Source organism: Bombus terrestris, chromosome 4, assembly GCF_910591885.1.
Source record: "Bombus terrestris chromosome 4, iyBomTerr1.2, whole genome shotgun sequence".
In the NCBI taxonomy this organism is placed as follows: Eukaryota; Metazoa; Arthropoda; class Insecta; order Hymenoptera; family Apidae; genus Bombus; species Bombus terrestris.
The window spans coordinates 12,762,921-12,782,790 of NC_063272.1; the positions used below are offsets into that span (position 1 = coordinate 12,762,921).

General features: G+C 38.1%; 1 protein-coding gene across 2 annotated transcripts in view; it reads left to right on the forward strand.

Annotated features, from left to right (window-relative positions):
• Positions 1 to 1,182: 1,182 nt before the first annotated feature.
• LOC100642241 overlaps positions 1,183 to 19,870 on the forward strand; it is a 109,349-nt gene continuing 90,661 nt past the window's right edge. The window contains exons 1-2 of one of the 2 annotated variants that reach the window (XM_048405352.1): positions 1,183 to 1,198; positions 2,572 to 6,115. In XM_048405352.1, coding sequence (XP_048261309.1) covers positions 5,212 to 6,115 — 904 coding nt within the window. In that variant the 5' untranslated portion in view covers positions 1,183 to 1,198; positions 2,572 to 5,211. Of the gene's footprint in view, positions 1,199 to 2,571; positions 6,116 to 19,870 lie in introns of those variants that run through there. The other variant, XM_003394954.4, reaches the window with a different exon arrangement.

Consider the following 19,870-nt stretch of genomic DNA (forward strand, 5'->3'; position numbering starts at 1 on the left):
GAAGAAAACGAACAACGTCGGCGGCAAAAAAAAAAAGAGCGAACTTTAATGCATCAAGACGCTGATTTATCCTCCGAAGTCATTTTCAATATGGGCTTCGTGAAATAAATTAATGGCGCCACCGTTAGCTTGCACGGGAGGACAGGGTCGATTCAGATTTTCTTATCTGTCCAGGATACGGTGACAAATGGACGGATAATTCGAACGAGAGAGGTCTTCTTCTCCGTAGTTTTTGTTCCTTGTTGAAACAGTTTATCGGTCATTTATGACAGCTCTAATCGGATAATGGATAGATACAGATTCATTGAAACGAACGAAGATATGGTTACTGAAGAATAGGATATGTTTATTGTTAGAAGATATGATCGATCAAATGAAACAGCTCAGGATGAGAATAGATACAGTTATTGAGATTAGTAAAGTATCATTGATAGAGATCGATAATGTAATAGAGTGATTTATTTATTTATTTAATTTAGTAATTATTTTGTTTATTATGAGAAAGTACTAAGTTCATAAGGTGAATTTGTATTCTTCTTTCTTTTTGAATTTTTTACAATATCGTGCGATTTACAATTTTAGTTCATAGTATCACGTATAATCTAAAACACAATCAACAATTCTTATTCTGTTAACAATATCAGAATCTTTTGATAGAAGAAATTTTTTGTACGAAGAAAAAAAGAACAAATATCTATACCCTCTTGCACGATAATATCAGCCTTGACAAGTTACAAGGCGTAAATTATACGTCATTACCATACAAACAGCTTTTGCAACTTTATAAATTACAGATAAAACCACCAATATTATTACTACCATTTAAAACTATTTATTTTGCGATGAATGTAATTTAATAATATGCCAAGTGTTTTAAGAAACACGTTCTATATATATTACAGAATTGGAAATTATAAATTAACACCATTAGCCAATGATTAATTTTTTATTGATTACGTTAATCGACGATACAAATCCATATCGCTAATTTCGTCAAATTTTTCGAATAATATTTCAATTCTTAATGCATGATATTCTTCATTCTTTTTATCGCAATTTAACAGTTTTCTTAACCCACTTTCGTTTCGATCGCAGAATACAAACGGCGCCATAAAAGAATAATGAAATTCAAAATTCTGTTACAGGCCCGCCAATGAACCCGCAAGCGCTCGTTCCTGCGTACTGAATCTAAAATCGCGTGAGTATGTACCAAAGAAGCGTATCGGTATTATTCAGAACGGAAAGCGTCATCTAGAAAGCGACAGGGCAAATTCTTTCCTGTCCGACCAACGGACCGGTCTTCTTTAACATTCTTCCGTCATTCGACGACGTTGACACGTTGAAACGGGCGTCGTCTGCTTTACGAGAAATACATATCATGACTGAAATTCGTCGTGGAATGTTGACCCTCGGGGTGGAGTACTTGTCGGTGACTGGCGCTGGCGCTACGCAGAGGCGCTGGCGTCAGTCTGCTCGGCCGCCCGAGTAACCGCGACCGACCGGCTGACGCCCCCCGTCTTCAGACGAGTCCACCTTGCGCTTTGCTTTTGCCCCCCTCCTTGCCTGGGTTAACCTCCCCCCGTCCTTATTCGCTTCTTTCCCTCACCCTCTGTCATCGCCACCTTCCCGTCCCACATCTTATCCTGCTCCACAACGTGTTCCAGTTGCACGGATCGCGGGCCACACAAGATTTACGATCCATCGATTCTCATTTGCAAAGTTTCCCAAAAATTCGTTCCTTTCTGAATGAACGAGTAAAATAATGACTACATTACGTATGCATTTATGGGAAATTTAAATGTATAAAAATGCATACAGAATGTATAATATCTACTTATTATGTGTAGATATATAAGATATCTAAAGTAAAGTATTTGTTGTAATTGGACTGCGGATTTTTATGCATTTATTTTACGTAGTAAAATATTTGCAAAATATCCGTAGTTCTGTTATATTATTTAGCAGATAAAATTAATTTGTATCCAAGTCTCTACCCAAGTTACACATATAAAAATTTGAATTTGCATAAATAGTCTAACAATCCGAGATGTAATGATCATTATCGTAATTTGTTATTCTATGAAAACGTGAAATTGTTGGTTAGTTTATAATAGGAGATGATAGTCGTATAAAATTTTTTCGATACAATGATGCTTCGAGAATTGTTTATTTGGTACATTAATTCGTTAATCAAACATTTCTTTACCGAAATTGTTTTTAATGAATATGTATATTAGATATTTGCTCGAGCCTTTTACTTTTAATGTGGATGTTTCTATAACTTCTTGATTAGTTGGAACGAAGTATCTTGGAAGAATTTTTTATTTCATTTCACGGATACCTTTTCAAATGGATCTTATACAATTTGGATATTCTATTCCTGCTCTACAACTAACATATCCATAGTAGAAATGTAAAAAAAGAGAAAATGGTGATAGTAAAATTTTGAAACAGCGATCATAGTGCGTCTGTAGTATATGAGCACGTGTGAGTGGCGCCTCTGACGGCGAACGTGAAAGATAATGGCGCGGCGGCGACGGCCATGTTTAACAATCTCCCTTGTGTGTTTAGTATGCTGCAGTCGGTGTATCGGCGCGCCGAGACGAGACGGACGGGACGAGACGAGCGACGGCAGCGACGAGGAGGTGGAGGAAGAGGCGGTGGAAGTCGGTGTGTGCGCTCATGACGGAGACCTCGTGCGTACCACTCAGTCGCGTCGTCGAGCGGAGCCGAGTCGAGTCGTGTTACGGCCGCAATCGTGGTTGTTCTTCGCAACAGTTTGCCCCGTGACGACGTCAGTATCTGTGCGCGAAGACAAAAACGTCCGCCAGTAGAAGAATTTGAAACAGTTTGAAGTCGAAGTGTAACGTCGCGGTGAGACTCTGAATTTGATTTTTTCCTTTTGCTGCATCGATTAACTTTTTTTTTTACCGTACCGAAAGTTTTAAACGTGCAATCGAAGCGCTACTCTCGTTCGACCTCTCTCGCCCTCCGCGAGTTATATATCCGATCTACGTGCACTAGCCCTCCCTACTCTCTTTTTCTTCATGTGTATTTTGCTCTCTCCTCTGTCTGTCTGTCTTGCTCACGCGTTATCCCTCTCCGTTGGTGTCTCACTCGTTCTCGCTGGCTTTCCGGGCAGCGATTTCAAGAATGTGACAGTGCGCGTCCTCGCGGTCGCCTCGCGCGAATAAGCCCGCAGGCCGGCGACGGCGATGGGTGACGAGCGACAAGTGTTACGGTGAACAGTGTGAGCAACAGTGAAGAAGTAGACGAGAGAGAAAGACGGACGATGCAAGCGGAAAATGTCACTCGGTGATACGCGTATACGGATGACGGGGAGTGATCGACGCGACAATCTCGGATTTGAGGTTAAAGTGTCGTCGTCGTCGTCGTTGTTGTTATGTGGTGCCGGTGCGCCGGCATTGGCGACGGCACGGGCAAAGGAGTATCAAGAAAGAAAACGACACTATCGTATTCTACAGGGCTTAGCTGCCCGAGATTCGAGGGACATTGATCAACCGTCCTGGTCTAACGTTACCAGACTCGTCTCGTAAGAGAAACGTAAACGACCAGAGAAAAAAGTCAGGGAGAGAGAGAGAGAGAGAGAGAGAAAGAGGGAGAAAGAGAGAGAGATTCGCAGCGATAGAAAACAATTTTTCGTAAGGCGAATCGCGCCGATATACGTATTATATACGTGCGCGTGTGTGTGTTTGTGGTTGTGTGCCGGGTCGCGAGGTTAAGACACCACATCGCTGTCGATATACAACATCGTGGAAAGTCAAGAACCGGTGTCGTGTGTGCGCGCGCGACCGATTCGTGCTCTGCTACAGCCAACGGATAAGAAGTGTATCATGATACTAATAGTGCGCGTCTGTAACCCCGCTGGCGACCGTTGCACCGTGTACGTCTCTTAGGACAACGAAAGCTGACAACGTTCGCGAACTGTCGAGACAGCACAGGAAACCCTCGTGCCTTTTTTCGTTTCTATACCGTACGCCACGTTCTTTCGTCGTTGAACAAATTATCGAGTATTTTTTGTCTGTCGAGAGCGATAATACGATTTGAGCACCAAAACACGACACGCAGGTTTTCTCTAGTGTCCTCGCTAAAGTGTCATTTACTAGCGAACAACGTAAATAACGTGGTAACATTCGAATAACGAAACAGTAACAACGGGGCGTGTATAACAGAATCGTTCGAAGGAGAGTATCGCGAGAATGAAGTGGCGCTTCAGCTGATCGAGATCGTCGCAACGAATTGGCGTGTGCTCGCGTACATGTAAACGGATCGCGCGCGCGCACGCTGTTCGCGTCACCAATCAGCCGGCCAGTTTGTGTATACATACCGTGGCACATAGGTAAATGAGAGTTCAAGGTCGGTAAACGGTATTCGACCTAACCTCGTTTACTGGTTCGAAAAAGTTATCGACACGAAGAGGAAGAGGCTGAAGCTACTCTATCCTTCGTTATTCTACTTCGACCTACCTTGTTGCTTGCCACGCGCTATTCTCGATTGATAATATTAATTTTTTCTCTTCGAGAAAACCAAGGAAAGAACAAACAATACAGAGCATTCACGAGAACAGTAGAGAAAAGTGACGCACGTTAGGCCGTTCGAAAACAGATTTACCGCGAAGAGAACGTTGCTGTTCGTGTCACAGGGGACTGTCACACTATTTCGAGACCGTGATCCACAGTGCATCAAATCCGCAGAGAGCGTAAATAAATATACGCGCGTGTGCTGGCCCCGTCGGAAGTTTCTCGCTGGGGACCGTCCTCGTTCATCTGTAATCGTATGTGCGTCGACAGAAGAAGGCGGCGGTGTTTGTTTTTTTCTTGACAGAGTGTATAACCGCCGGTGTATATACTTCTCGTGTTCCGTTTTTTCGTCGTAGTCGTCACGTTGGCGAAAGAGGAGCGGCAACGCGGGGAAGCTCGACAAACGCGAAAGGGAAAGAAACGAGGCGGCGCGGGTAGAGGAAACAGTGGAGGAAGAGGAGCGAGAGGAGGGGGCGTCGGAGGAGGTGGTGGAGGAGGAGGAGGTGGTAGTGGTGGTGGTGGAGGAGGAGGGGAGGAGGAAAGTGGCGTGTCCAGTGCGCGGTGGTGTGACGGTGTCGCGTCGGGCACCGATTCCAAATATTTCTCATTTTCCGCGCGGCTACGTTGAAAAGTACTGGCCCCCAAATGCGCGTACCGCAAATCCTGTTTCATGTTCATGTTCTGGAGCAAACGGACGGCGCTCACTAGACGTCTCCTAAAGGCCAAGGTCCGTGGAGAGCATGAAACCGAGTGTGAAGCTCAAGAGGATTCGTCACGTATTCATCGCGCAAACAACACGAGCGGCACCGACAACGACACGACGAGCAACGTGACGGCAACGACGGGCCAAACAACCAGAGGAGCGCGTGGAGCGTCGTCAGGAGGTGCAGTCGACGGCGGCGGGGGAGGAGGGGGTGGTGGCGCTGGCGGTGGAGGGGGAGGTGGCGTAGGAGGAGGTAGCCGTATCTCGTCGAGTAAACTACATCCAGGTTGCTGCGGTGGTGATTTGAGCCAGGACGATGACGAGGATCCCGTTCGTTTGTTGAGGTGCAAGGGGCTCCTCAAATCGCTCAAGGAAAACCAATTAGAGATGTTACTCACCGCCGTGGAAAGCTGTGGCGCCGACCTCGGCTCGTGCGTCCTCGTGCCCCGTCAGCACACCGAGGACGGAAACGATTCCGAGCAACAGCAACAACAGCAACAATGTCATCGTCATCATCGTTACCATCATCATCACCATTATTATCATCATCCTACGCACCATCACCATTATCATCATCGACATCATCGTACTAGACATCATCGTTCCTCGTCGTTGGAGAACGACGACGATCAAAACTCTGGATCGGAGGATTCGTGCGCGTCACCGATAAGGCCGGATCGATGCAGAGTACCTGTACGCGGTTCGCACGACAACGCGCCGATCGATCCTCACCTGCTCTGCTGCCAGATCTGGCGGTGGCCGGATCTCGCCCACTCGTCGGAGCTCAAGAGACTTCCTGTCTGTCATTCCGCTAAAGATCCTGTATACATATGCTGCAACCCTTACCACTGGAGCCGGCTCTGCAAACCCGGTAAGCAATCTCTTCTTTTCTCTCTTTTTATCCTCGCGTCGCTCTTCTTTTTACCATCTCTCTGATTGCAACGGATCGACCATCTTAAACGGCGATGATAATTCGTTTCTAGATGTACGAACAATATAGGTGGTTATTTAAATGCAATGAATTTCTCGAATGACGTTCGTTTTGTATAGATTATTAGCGATTTTATAATACACTGCATTTACATATACGTAGCGAGGAATTGAGCTTTACTTTTTGTCTTTTGTTTTTACATAGCAGAACATGATTAAATGTTGTAGCAACACATTCTGATATATTCATGGGAAGATTTGCAATATCATTGTTGTTTCGTGTAAAATATTATAATTGTACCGGAAGAAAATAATTCTTTGAATATGATTAATACGATAAAATGAATAGGATTTGAAAATATTTAATTACGGTTCTATCCAAGATTATCGGAGGATAATTTCGAATACGTAAAACAGATAAATCATTTCTCCGGAATAAAAAAGTAGCTTTACTTGTTGCTTGTACATATACATAAAGGTTAAAAGATTATGAGATTATCTATATTTTATTAGTATACGTACTTTTAATCAAATCTTCCTGTATTCAATAAGTTTTTGCTACTTTTTAAAATGTAGGACTTTTTTATATTTTTTACTTATCTATACATATCTAAAACAAGATTATAATTCGCTTTTGGGATGGGGATACGTAATAAGCTATGTAGATATATTGACCCTAAAATTGACTGTTCAGAAAATTCGTTAAAATTCTATTTTTATATTACAAAAATCGCCAAACAATTATATCGAAATGAAGATATAATCGGTGTAATTATAACACAAAATTAGCGATGTTATGTATGCAACATACTATGCTCATTTGGTTATGGTAATAAATATTTGCAAGCGCTGGTAAATAAAAATAGAGATGACCTTATAATTCTGATAAGTTTGGGATAATTGTTATGCTTTGGAAGCCGATAATTTAATTATAGAGATGTAATAATGCACTGACTAATAGATTTCGTTTGTTTTGGTTCATGCACGCAGATTGCAAACTATCGTCGTACTCGCGTCATTACTCTTACAATAATTAATTTCGTTCAAAATCGAATTCAACGTTTCGTACACTTCCAATTGTACTGTATCGTTTTCTGAACAATGAATCAGTTAATGATTATAAATACCGAACCTGGCGCAAGAGGAGAAAATGAAATTGAATCATAAGATGTACGTACGTGTAACTAAATGTTCCATACTTTATAGCATCGCATAGTTTTGCTATTTTATTAGGGATATTAAATTAGCGTAAAATGAAACGTCGAGCTCCACTTTCTCATTTAGCTATTTCACTTGGCTATCAATTGGTGACATTGATTGCGCGATATATTCAACGGTTGAGCGCACAATGGAATTCGCGTTTATTAGAGAAATCGTAATTTGACAATGCAGAAACGTAATTGAAATACGTTCGAATTAAATGGCAATTAGAGTAAATTCATTTACGAATTATCCGGCAAATTTTCGTAAATTTGTACGTGCGACTGTCATTAAGAATTAGTAACGACGAATTAATATCATTAGTTCGATACTTGATTTTAATTCTCCACGGCCTTTTACGAACATTGGATTATTTAACGTTTTTTCAAGCACATCTGTAATTTTATATTAAAAGTAACGGATTAATGTCATTAATTTGATATTCGATGTACAAAAGATACTTAAATAAATTATTAAAATTGAACACAGTTTTGATACCGTATCAAATTTTAATAGGAGTTGGGAATTTAAAGAATTGTTATGTTTTATCCCTGAATCGTTATGCAAATTATTCAATTTATTTGAACGACGTGTCTTTTCTTTTCAAAATTAAAATCGAACAAATTTCAACGAATCGACACCGAACATTTACATTTTATTGAAAGCATAGAACAACGCTATTTGTCACCATTGATAAATACACGGACGCACGTTTAAACATCGGTACCTATAACATAATGCAAGTCTGACTTTAAACGTCGTTAAGGTGTCTCGAGAAAATCAGCTGTCACCAACATAAATTTCAGGAATAACAGATTTATGAAGTCATCCGCGTCTACGTATTATCCCGTGAAGACGTCGTAAATATAGAATTCCAATAAATTAGCAGAGCCACGGCAAACAATAGCGCGTTATTGTCTCCGGCAGCCAATCCACAATTATATCGTAAATTGTCACCGATAATGTTGGATAAAATTGTTTGTCGGACAGAGTAGCATAGCACATTCCATCCAATACCTGTACAGGATCGTGACAGACAGTTTGATTGATATCAAATGTTTGATACTGTATGGGGTATGTATGAGCCATAATAATCGACGAAAGTAAAACTTTCATCAAACGGAGGAAAACATTCTTCGCTGTAATATCGAAATAAGATCGACGCAAGAAATACTTCTTTCATACGAGGAAATAAAAAGACCATAAAAGCACAAATCGTTTCCCATATAGGAATATGCTTTAGCATTATGATCAATATAAAGCTTAACCCTCTGTAAGTGGAATTTTATTTACTGATACGAGGAAAGAAGTATTAGATGATATAAAAATTTCTCATCGTGATCTAAAAGGACGTAACAATCCCCGTAAATAGTCTATTCGATGATACTATAACGTAATATAACGATATAATAACCGATAAATAAGTAAAATGAAAATTGTCAATGTAGGTGTGTTATGTCCGGTGTCTCTTTACGTTTGAGGGGACCTCCAGCTGTGCACATAGAATTAAGCGGAACGCAATGATCCCAAGGAATTGTCATAAACGAGGCTGTTTGATTTACTGTTAAAGCCGTCAATTGGTAGGAAACATCTTTGAGTTGAGAGGTTCCTTATGATTATTGCCTTACCCTTCGAGTAAAATTTGGGAAAACGTGAGTTTTCCCGTGTTTCCCGGGATTCCACCCGCAAGCGACAAGTAATGGGGCGATGACCACCGAGCAAGAGTTTTCCTTTGCGACAACATACAATTCTGTTCGTAAACTGATCGTCTACCAAAAAAATAAAAAAAAAAAAAAAAAACATGTGAACCAATAGCGTGAGCAGCATGCATATGTATCGATAAATGCTTGATGCTTCAGTTGTCGCAATCGTGTCAGTTGTACTTACAAACCTCATAGGGAAGGCCACCTTTAAATCCTCTGTGTTGTCCGTGGGACGTGTGAAACCTCCGGCGTCGTTTCGGAGACGTGCGAATAATTTAACCACGTGAAAGGCCGACGCTGTAACGACAGCATGCCGCGAACTAAATGCTAATCGTCAGCTGTGCGTGGCGCGCTAACGAGCCCTGTTAGCCACAGGTCAACGTGAAACTGTAATTTATTACCGGTAGCGAGGAGGATTAGTCGATGTCCAGCTGGTCGAGTTCCTAGGTAAATGGGAGTACAAGCGTCCGTGAACTGAATAAAAAATCATACTGTTGAATCGCGTTTGAATGCTGCTGTGGCTTTTTTTTTGCCAGTGAATCCTGTACGAGAACAACAAAAGGAACAAGAGCGGAATAATGAATGGTATCGATACGTGTAAATGTTGTTGATTGTCCCCGCGCGCCGGTAGCAGTCGCGAGCAGCAATAAATTTTGATGAAAGCGGACGTTTTGCATCGCCATGGGAATCGCCAATGAACCACCGCTTTGTGCTTCTGTCGTCAAGACAGCGCAGATCCAACGTGAAAAATCGTTCCAAGTATTTATGTCGTTTCGAGCCAGTTGGATACGCGTTGCTGGATAATTCTCAACGAATCGAATACAGAACGTGAGATGGACGTGGGCTTAACCCTTTCGCTGCCATAGGTGACTAGAGTTGACCTAATGTCATATATATAGCACATACATATACGAACGCAGGTGTTCTCCTTGCCTTAAGTAATCGTCGTTCGTCTAAGATTATCGAAGAGAGTTGTATGGGTTCTTCGAACAGTATGAAATGGAAACTTGTTCCAGTTACGTATTAGAAATAGTACAACTTGAATCCTTACTTGTTAAATTAGCAGATGAAATCTTCTTTCGTATACTGTTCGACAGAATCGCATATGCAGCTAACGTGTAAATTTCTTTCGTTATATTATCGCCACCAAATTGTAAAGAATATGAAATTAGTGAATATTTGCTCGAGACATTTTTGTATATCATTAATATTTCAATATTTAATATAATTAACGTCTCGTATTTTCGAGGGAACTCTAAATGGAACACCCTGTATGTTAATTTAAAATAGCTTGAATAAAACATGAATGATTAGCATGTTATGCTTCGTAGTAAAGTGTAAATTTACAGCTTGGCTGTTATATATAGTATAATGGTGCCAGAGCAAAAAGATTAATATTGTAACGGGTATTTAAGTTACTTAGAATGTTGAAGATATCAGGAGTCCTTTGAGCTACGGTAATTGATTATAAGTATAATTCAATTAAATTGTAACAACCACTAGTAATAGATCTAGAACGTTGATGCTACCTATTCCTTAGGGACTGGTAATTATATAGCTGAGAATTATAATGGCAAGTTGTTATATCGAAATAGGTGATCAAACACCAAATATAATAGCATGAACGGTTCTATTGTTATTAAAAAATATAAAACATTAATGAATTCATTAGATTGATTGGAGAAAATTATAATGTTAGGAAATTATATATTACTCTAAAAGTTACAATTTGTTGTACAGAGTACCTCGTGAGTTATTACCATTATTTAAAATCCTCATATCTATTTCTATATCTTCCGCATTATTTCTTTTGTCTTTATTGAAATGTTTTTCCCTACTTCTTTTATTTTTATTGTTAAATTGTCCTCTATTAATAATTTGCATCTTCTAATCATATTAGACATAAACGTAGATGTTATTGAAGTAATATTCGACGACCAGAATATTTATTTATTTTTTTTTTATTTATTTTAAGCATTTAATGTGGTTAAAAAGAGATGCACTCGAACGATTGAGTTGTCATATTAGCACTGAAAGGTACCAATCAAACTTTCTTTTTGAAACGAAACGGTAGTCCAGCAGGTAGGCAATGCCCGTTGTCCCATCAGTTGGGCGACGCTTTTTACAAGTCTGAACGGTGTTTCACAGAAAACCAATAGCGGGTACGATTATCTTCACTATCGAAGGTTGTCTAGACCCATCAATTCAGTTTCGTCTACTTTCCTTTCAAGATTTATGACTACCTCCTTTGGGAAAATGACCACTGGCTGTCTACTAACGTTGAAATTTTGACGTTAGATGTTTCTTTACCTTTTTTATTTCTCTTTCCCAAATAAAAGCAACTAGGAAACGAAGTTTTGTACATTTATACAGTACTGTTCATTATACTTATTAAAATCTTAATTTTCTAATGCGATCTCGAGGAAGAAATTTCAAAATTATATATATATACATATCAGTTAAAAAATAAATAAACATGTATACTGTACATGATATAATAATAATATAGATTTGTTAATAAAAGTATAAAGCGTATAAATATACATATATATATATATATTATATCAAATAAAAAGGTATAATATATAAAAATATAGAAATACAATGAGACGTATAAAATAGCAAATAAATATGTAACTGAATTTTCTTAATCTATTTTTATCGTCTGAACATTGGACCTGAATGCCGGATTATTAGAACTATACTATAACAAGTAACGCGTTAAATTTTTACAGAGTTGCTCCTTTTTTTTATTCTCCGGATCGTAATAACGAATATTAAGTTTTAATTTTGCCAAGTGAAATATTATTTTAATATCGAGCAAATATTACCTATATTAAATAGAAGCATTACAACGTATTTAGAAGTTTATCGTACTTCCTTCATACACTTATCTATTATCTCGCACTCTTGCGAAATAGGCTCCAAGTCATCAAGTGCATAAAAGTAACATACATAATTGTCTAGTTTACACAGACACTTGTCATTAACGGGCTCCTCGTGTAACCGTAAAGTTTGTAAATTTGATCGTCTTACGGCACCGTCTGTCTGCTCGTTGGCGACACAAATTCAACCACAAAAAGCTGTCGCGTCCTATCGACACAAAGACAGTATTAGGAGGAAAGAGAGAGAGTAAATAGAGAAGGCGCCAGCAAAACGCGGCTTTACGTAACTCTAACGATCATTTGACTCGACGCTGCCCCAACTTTTCTGGAAACTAGTTAGACCCAGATGATCGATTGATTCTGATTTAGAACCTGAAACGATAAAGAAACGAAGTGACAGGAATAATTAGACGTAGACAAACATTCTATATTCTATATTTCATTTTTCATTATTCGATCATAGTTTAGCTTTATATTCGATATATATACTTTGTACTTTTGTGAATAGAACCTGCCTTCATTTTTAATCTGTTGAAGATGCTCACAGAGTATCGAGTCTTTTGTGTTTCCTAAAATGGAATTGTACAATTACAGAAATAATTTCAATCGGAGATGTACTATCACAGAAACGTTGGCAAAGTCAGGTTTATCCTCGTTCGTTTTTACGATAGAAATCAAGATAGAAAGTAGGAAATAAAAATAAAAGCAAGTTAATAGAAGTAGAAATATACTAAGTTGTTGTTTTCCTGTTATTAGTCATATTTGCCATATTTCTGAGATATCAGTTTAGAATTCATAGAACGAACGTTCACCGTGAAATATTTCCATGGAAAATTTATCGCTGCATTTTTAAGGTGTCGCTTAGTATACTTAGCATGGAATATCGGTCTATATATTTCCTCGTGAAATTAATTGAAGATAAAATCTATTTATATTAAAATCGTATAACTTCTAACTTTATTTATAATACGGCGCCTAGTATATTTAATGCGCTCTAAATACCGAGTTCTCGACGCGCGAAATATCACCAAGCGTATAGGTACACAGCATTGAAAAAATAAAATATCTAAATGATAGGAAGTTCGTAACACCTTTAAATACGATCTCGAGAAGCCGACTTTATTAAATAAATGTATTTGTCAGTTATTTGAATAATATGGACGTAGGCTGATTACGTACACGTAGCGAGGATGGAGGGGGAAAAAAAGGTGCTCTTATAAAGATTGTTGTGACATTTAGGCGTGAAGCAATAGAAAAGATATGGACGCAGCCGCTGCGGCGATAAATCGTGTCCACGATATTGGACAAATGATCATAAGAGCATTACTCTAATCATTTTTATGGGACCGCCTTCTGCCAGTGGAATGCTTACGAGGAAACTCATAAACCAATATTTCTTAGCACGTTGAGCTGTGTTTATATCAGGCAACTTTTAGCCGACTGATTCGATTGAACGATCTCAAATCGTTCGATATTTAATTCAGGTTAATGCTTAATTAAGGTTTATACTCTACGGCCTTGTGTTTGTTACTTAGCGCGATCAACATGTTATGTAGAGAGATTTTGCACGTGGTTTCAGTAATTCTAATTAATTTGATAGACAAATTGAAAAAGCTAATTATTTGAAAATGAATAGAAATATTCCACTATAAAAATAACCTTTTTTTTTTATTGTTTGTGTATAATTTTGAAAGATCAAGAAATATATATAAAAAAAGTTGTAAGTGCGATCGATGTATTAAAAATTGATGTTCGTGTCACTTGACGATGTCACTCGTTGTATTCAATTAGCATCACCTTTGGAAAACCTGAATTATATAAATTTTTTCAGATAACATCTGATTATTCAATTTGATGCAATCTTTTAAAATTATATAACATTCAAATACAAAGTCCTTTTGAAAGAAGAATTTAATATACCAATAAAAAAATTCCATATTCGTTTACATCCTTAACAAGCCTTTATTAGTCGACACGCGTATAAATGATAGAAAGGAAAAAGAAAGCAACTCACGAACTTAGAACTCGTCAACTTACCAATATTTCTACTTCGTAAACCGTTGTGCAAGAGGACCCAAAATAGTTTCCGCTAGATTAAAAATGATAGTTTACACGGTGTTGACGTCGAACGACTTAAGGTTGATCGACTCGATGAAAAATTGCCTAATGCAAATACCGCTTAAGCAATATTGGGTACAGGGAATGAGAAATTGGCGGAGCTCGCTATCTCGCGACGACGACGCGCCGAGATTCGTCACAGTTCGCCGCGCCGTACGCGATCTATCGATAATCAGCAGCGGCGGAAAATCGGCGCGCGAGGTAAACACCGTGGCGTAGAGCGCGCCGGTTCACTTTCCTATTAATAACCGTCGGGATTGGACGAGACGGCGGACGCGGGACGTACCGCACGCCGACGAACCACCACGAAGATTCGCCGAAACGAAAATCTCCATATAGGAAAATAACGAAATCCTTCGGATTCCACGCTGAGGTTTCCACGTCTAATAATAGCGGCGGGTCGCTCGCGCCAGCGCGCTTCTCGCGTACGTACACCCCCGTTCAAAAGTATCAGGACACTTGCAATAAATCGGTGAAAAATGTTATTAAAGTATTTGTGAATTTTACTGAATTCCTTGCACGTGTATTTTGTTTGTATTGTATATTATACTACATCGGAGTGCCAGGGTTTGTCTTAGGTCTTTTTCGACAGTATGGAGATAGGATATTCTTTGATGAGGTGCGAGAGGCAAATGTCGTATGTATATAAGTTTATAAATGATTCATGAAAACGTTACGACAAAAGCAGATAATGAGGGAAATAATAACGAACTGGTTTTTTATTCGATGCGATGGTTAAATTTGGAGATTAATCTCAACGATGGAGAGATCGAGGAGAACCGATTCTCTAGCCTCTAAGAGCATTAGAAGAATACATAAGACTGTTTTATAGAATGACTTGGCATATCGCGCGTCTTTAATAAACATATATTCGATACTTTACCCAGGTGAAATAATAATTATATTCTCTTTTATCTATATACACCATTTTCGTTATGGTATGTTCAGTTTTGATCAATAAATAACATATATGAGAGGACACCAAAGTTACGCTATCAATTGAGCATATCGTATAAAAATGCAACATTTTTAATTATAATTCGATTAATAACATTCATACGATCTGACCATATTAATATCGACAAGTTATATTTCAAAGTGAAACACGATTAAAGATGTCAAGTACACTTTCGTATGAGGATGTATAGCGTATATGCCTCTACGGATAGTATACATGTACAGAGAAAGCTTGCGACGCATTTGTAGAAGCAGAATGAGAAACAACGCGAGGGGACGCGTCTGTGTAACAACCGGACAGACGCATCAAGAAAGAACTGGTTAATAAATCAACGACAAAGCACCGTGCGTAGAAAACGAACTATATGTGCGGAAGAAAAAGAACAATTAAAGAAACTCGAAGAAATCCCTACGATACGTCTCACCAAACGTATACACCTCTGTCCATAGCGTCTCTATATAAAATCAAATCCACGTCAAAAACAGCGTACTACTACCGACCGGCATTTACCAATAGCCGCACAATCAAAGTTATAGTCAGAAGGAAATGAATCTAAAAATAAAGCATATATTGGGCGAGTCGCGGCCTGCCAAGAAAGAAGGAAAGAGAGCAAGCAAGGAGAAGAAGGCAGGCTCGAGGAGAAATAGAAGAAAGAGCAGAGAAAGATAGAGAAAGGGGGTTGGGAGAGGAGGAGAGAGGAAAGATCGAGTCGAACGATACGCGAAGAACGGGGAGGAAAAGTGGTCTGAGGACGGGGCGCCGTGGAACATGTGCGGTTTCGAAGGGGTAGCGGGGCGAGAAGTGGGGAGCGCGCGGAATGGAGGGGGAAGCATTGGCGCGGGAAGCGGAGGGAGCAGCCGTGCGTTGCTGGCGGGAGAAGATGCCATAGGGAGGGGGAGCGGCGTGCAGACGGGAAGAGGGGGGAGCAGCCCGGCGCCGCTGCGTGTCATTGCTGGCGCCAGCTAATTGTCGAGGCCAGTCGGCATTAGCCAACGAGCTGACCGAACCGAACCGAACCCGAGCACTGCGAGCGCAACTCGTTGCACCGCACCGGTTTCTGTCTCGGCTTTGCTCGCCGGCTGCTGTCGCGTACACGATCACGCATTCGATTCTCTCCGAATTTTCTTTCAACGCTATGTATACGGTCATGAAAGAATGTTTCTAAGAATCGAAGGAAGATGGTTGGAGCGAAGAACGAACCGAGGCCACAGGTAGTTTTTTTCAGGAAGAGCTTCACAGAGAGATTTGGTGGAGATATGGTGGCTAGGTTTTCAGAAGAGGTAACAGGTTTCTTGGCATTCTTTTTTCTTCTTAGATGGAGAAAGTGGAATTTGGGATTGGGGTTAGGCGTTGCTTAGGGCTGCAACATTATACATGTATATGAATTTGTTGCTGCGTATAAGTAGGTTGTTAGATCGTTTTCTTTTCCTTCTTTTTTTATTACTTTTTGGTAAGAACACAGTTTCGAGAGATCGAGAGAACGTCGATACTGTTGCGATCGTTGAATTTTTATATTTCAATGCCTTCGTCATTTTTACAGCAAAATGGATTTGCAATGCTTTAGGAAGTAGTTTAACGCAAAGTTGAAGCGTGAAATCGTGCATACCAATAGAAATTTTTTCCTATTCTATTCACGTATTTCTTAGTATTAGAAGAACACAATTGCGCGGAAGGAGTGTAGCAGGATTAGATAGGAATATGTATTTTTAATATAAAGATTTGATTTCTTCTTCGCTTTAACTTCCGACTATTTTTTATTTACTCGTAAAATATTTAGTACAGTGGTAGGTACCCATTGACATTTTATTTCTAACACATTTTGAATGTTAAATATTATGGAAAAGGGGGAATAGTGATTTCGTGGATCATCGAATGCGTAAAAATTATGGCATCGTAAAATAATATTAATAACATTTTCTAGTTATCAATTCGTCATAATTCTTTCATAATTTTATTGAAATTTTTATGTATACGTAATACATATATTTATAATAATTTATCTTTAACCTTCGAACAAACAAGATTTCCGACTTCTACTTAATCGAAAGTAGAACATAATACTACAAACGTACGAGCTATTTATATAATTTTATATTTTCCATGTATGTAAAATAATACAACTTCAATGTTCCACGTGAATTTAATTCATTTCAAGAATCAATATTGAAAAATTAATAAGAATGTTTTACATACATAAGTGTTTGTAAAATAAACTTTTTCTCATATTACGATCACATAGCTATTTAATTTTATATTTCTTACATACTCGTTATACATATATATCAACGATATAGCTGCAATACTAACAGCTCGATGTTTGATTTACTTAATATCAAGGATCGATTTTGAAAATAATATGGAAGCGTGTTTTAAATACGCGCGACGAGGCGAAACAGGTTTGCCAAGTAAATTAAATTATTTATTAATGCCACGAGGATCGGTGTTCAGTGTCTGCAAGTTTTTGCGATTCTCGCCGTATTTCGTGAATGTGTTCGGCGGACTTGAACACGATTTTCTTGAATACGTAAACATTATCATCGAGCATTTTATAGCCGTCGAAACACGGCTATAGCGTTCGTCGACATTTATCGAAGGTGAATCGCATTCACGGTGGCGCCTTGTTTTCGCAACGCGCAACGGCACAGACACACTGTTGTTGTCTTTATCTGGTTTTACGTTCGACAACGTTCGAATATTGCGGCGTTGTTAATAATTCACTTGGATAAATCGATTATCATCGGCTAGACGGCATCATTACGCAAATTGTCGTACTTGTATCACTTTTTATTGTCGCGATATTTATTTAGAACGATTTCCTATCTTTCGTTTTCTTGCGTTTTCATTTCTTATTATCGTTTTGTTCGGACGCGATTTGCATATTTCTTTGTTTTCTGGTATTTTCAAACGACCACAAAATACGACTTTCAATACGTTTCGTCGTGGAGACCAAAATATCATACTTTATTTTATTTTTGAGTTTACGACACGAGCTTCTTCGTAGGATTCGTGATTCTGAAAATATAATTTCTTTGATAGATTCTGATAAGTACACTACGGATTTTTATGCATCTATAGGAAATATAAAAATACGAAAACGTATCATGGTATGGATAATATTAAGTTCTTATCGAAATTTGTTAAAGTTTTCTTTTCTAAATTTTAGATACGAATTTTGATTTAACGCGTCGAAATCAAAAACTGGCGTTTCGTAAATCAAAGTTAGAATGTAATTTTCATTGACTATACCATCTCGTTTTCTATTAGTAGCAGAGAATGTGACTATAATTTTAACACTATGGGCACTGTACTAATTCTTCATACAGACACGGAAACTAACGGGGAAATTTTATTTGAAGGAAGAAAAATAGCGTAATAATCTTAGGTAAATTAATCCTTAATAATTTTACATGAACTGAGTCACAACAATTTCACTGAAACATATATTTAACATTGCAAATACAAGAGTTCCTTTTTTATTATCTTCTCTTTAAACATGCTTTCATTACTTAAAATGTTTTAAAAACAGTCGCTGAAGAATAATGTTTGCTGTTATTATAGATAAAAAAAAAAGAGAGAAATACTTATCTTCCTTTAAACGTTGAGCGCTTATGAATAATTTTACTTATTAGTGGAAATAATAATTTCGTTGCTGTTGATTTGCTGATTCGGCAAAATAACCAAACTGGTTCTCCTAATATTAAACCATACATTATCCTTTAAATTTTCTAAATATTTTCAGTTTTATGAAATCATATCTTCAATATTGAATAACATTAAATACCTACGATATATTATGTAACCGATAAAAGGAAGTAAGACTAATATCTTATGTTAATAAGTGGCGAGAGACATGTAATTAGTGGAAAGAAATAAATTTCATTTTTTTACAATTTGTATAGCTGGTGTTCGAGAAGCTTAAAACAGAGATTATAAAGTTTCAGTTAAATCGCTGTGTCAAATGCAACATTGTAAGCAGAATTCTTATTCTAGGTCGTTTCAACCTTGCACTATCCAAGCATAGGTCATTTTAATCCCATTCTACTAGTTAAGTAGTAGTCATATATCATATTACATTGTAACTCTTAAGTATTCATCATGCACGAAACTCCTGATTAACCAATTTAATAATTTCATCTTTCTTAATCCAACGAAACATACAATCTCGTTGTTAGTAAGTAATTCCTCTTCAGTTTCTGCTATTTAATGCTTCTTTCTTTTCACATCGGATTCCTTTTCGAGAGATTAGTCACATTTAAGTACATTTAAACGTCTGTTATTTTATTGTTCTCTATATTATACCATCATATAACGTCGTAAATTTCTAGTAAGGAGATAAACGTTGTTCTTTCAATTATTCAAGTATGTATCTATTACTCATAGTTAAATTTTCCTTTATACTGTCAGCCGGTTATCAGTGTTTCCTTCATCGTTCTAAGATCATTCATTTGCTTTTGATTTACTACTATTTTATACAATGCTATTCCAAACATTGGTCACTTGAACATTTAAATTTCCGTCCCTTTATTATAATCTAGCAACTTCGTTCTTCGTCATTTTACGCATTTTGTTATAGTGTAGATTCTACAAGATATAGTTAGCTAATAAAACTAAGCTAAGCTTAGCGATGTATAGTCAACTTTAACTGTGCACTGCTAATCAAGGCTCAACTTTTTCTTTATCATTTGCATTTCCCAAGTAGTTTACTCTATTTCGTCTAATATTCCATTTCGTTCAATTGCACCCTAAATGATGTGTCTTATATACTTAAATCCCCATTTTTCTTGTTTGTTTGTTTTTTTTTTTTGTTCCATCCAATATCTGTTCAGTTTTAT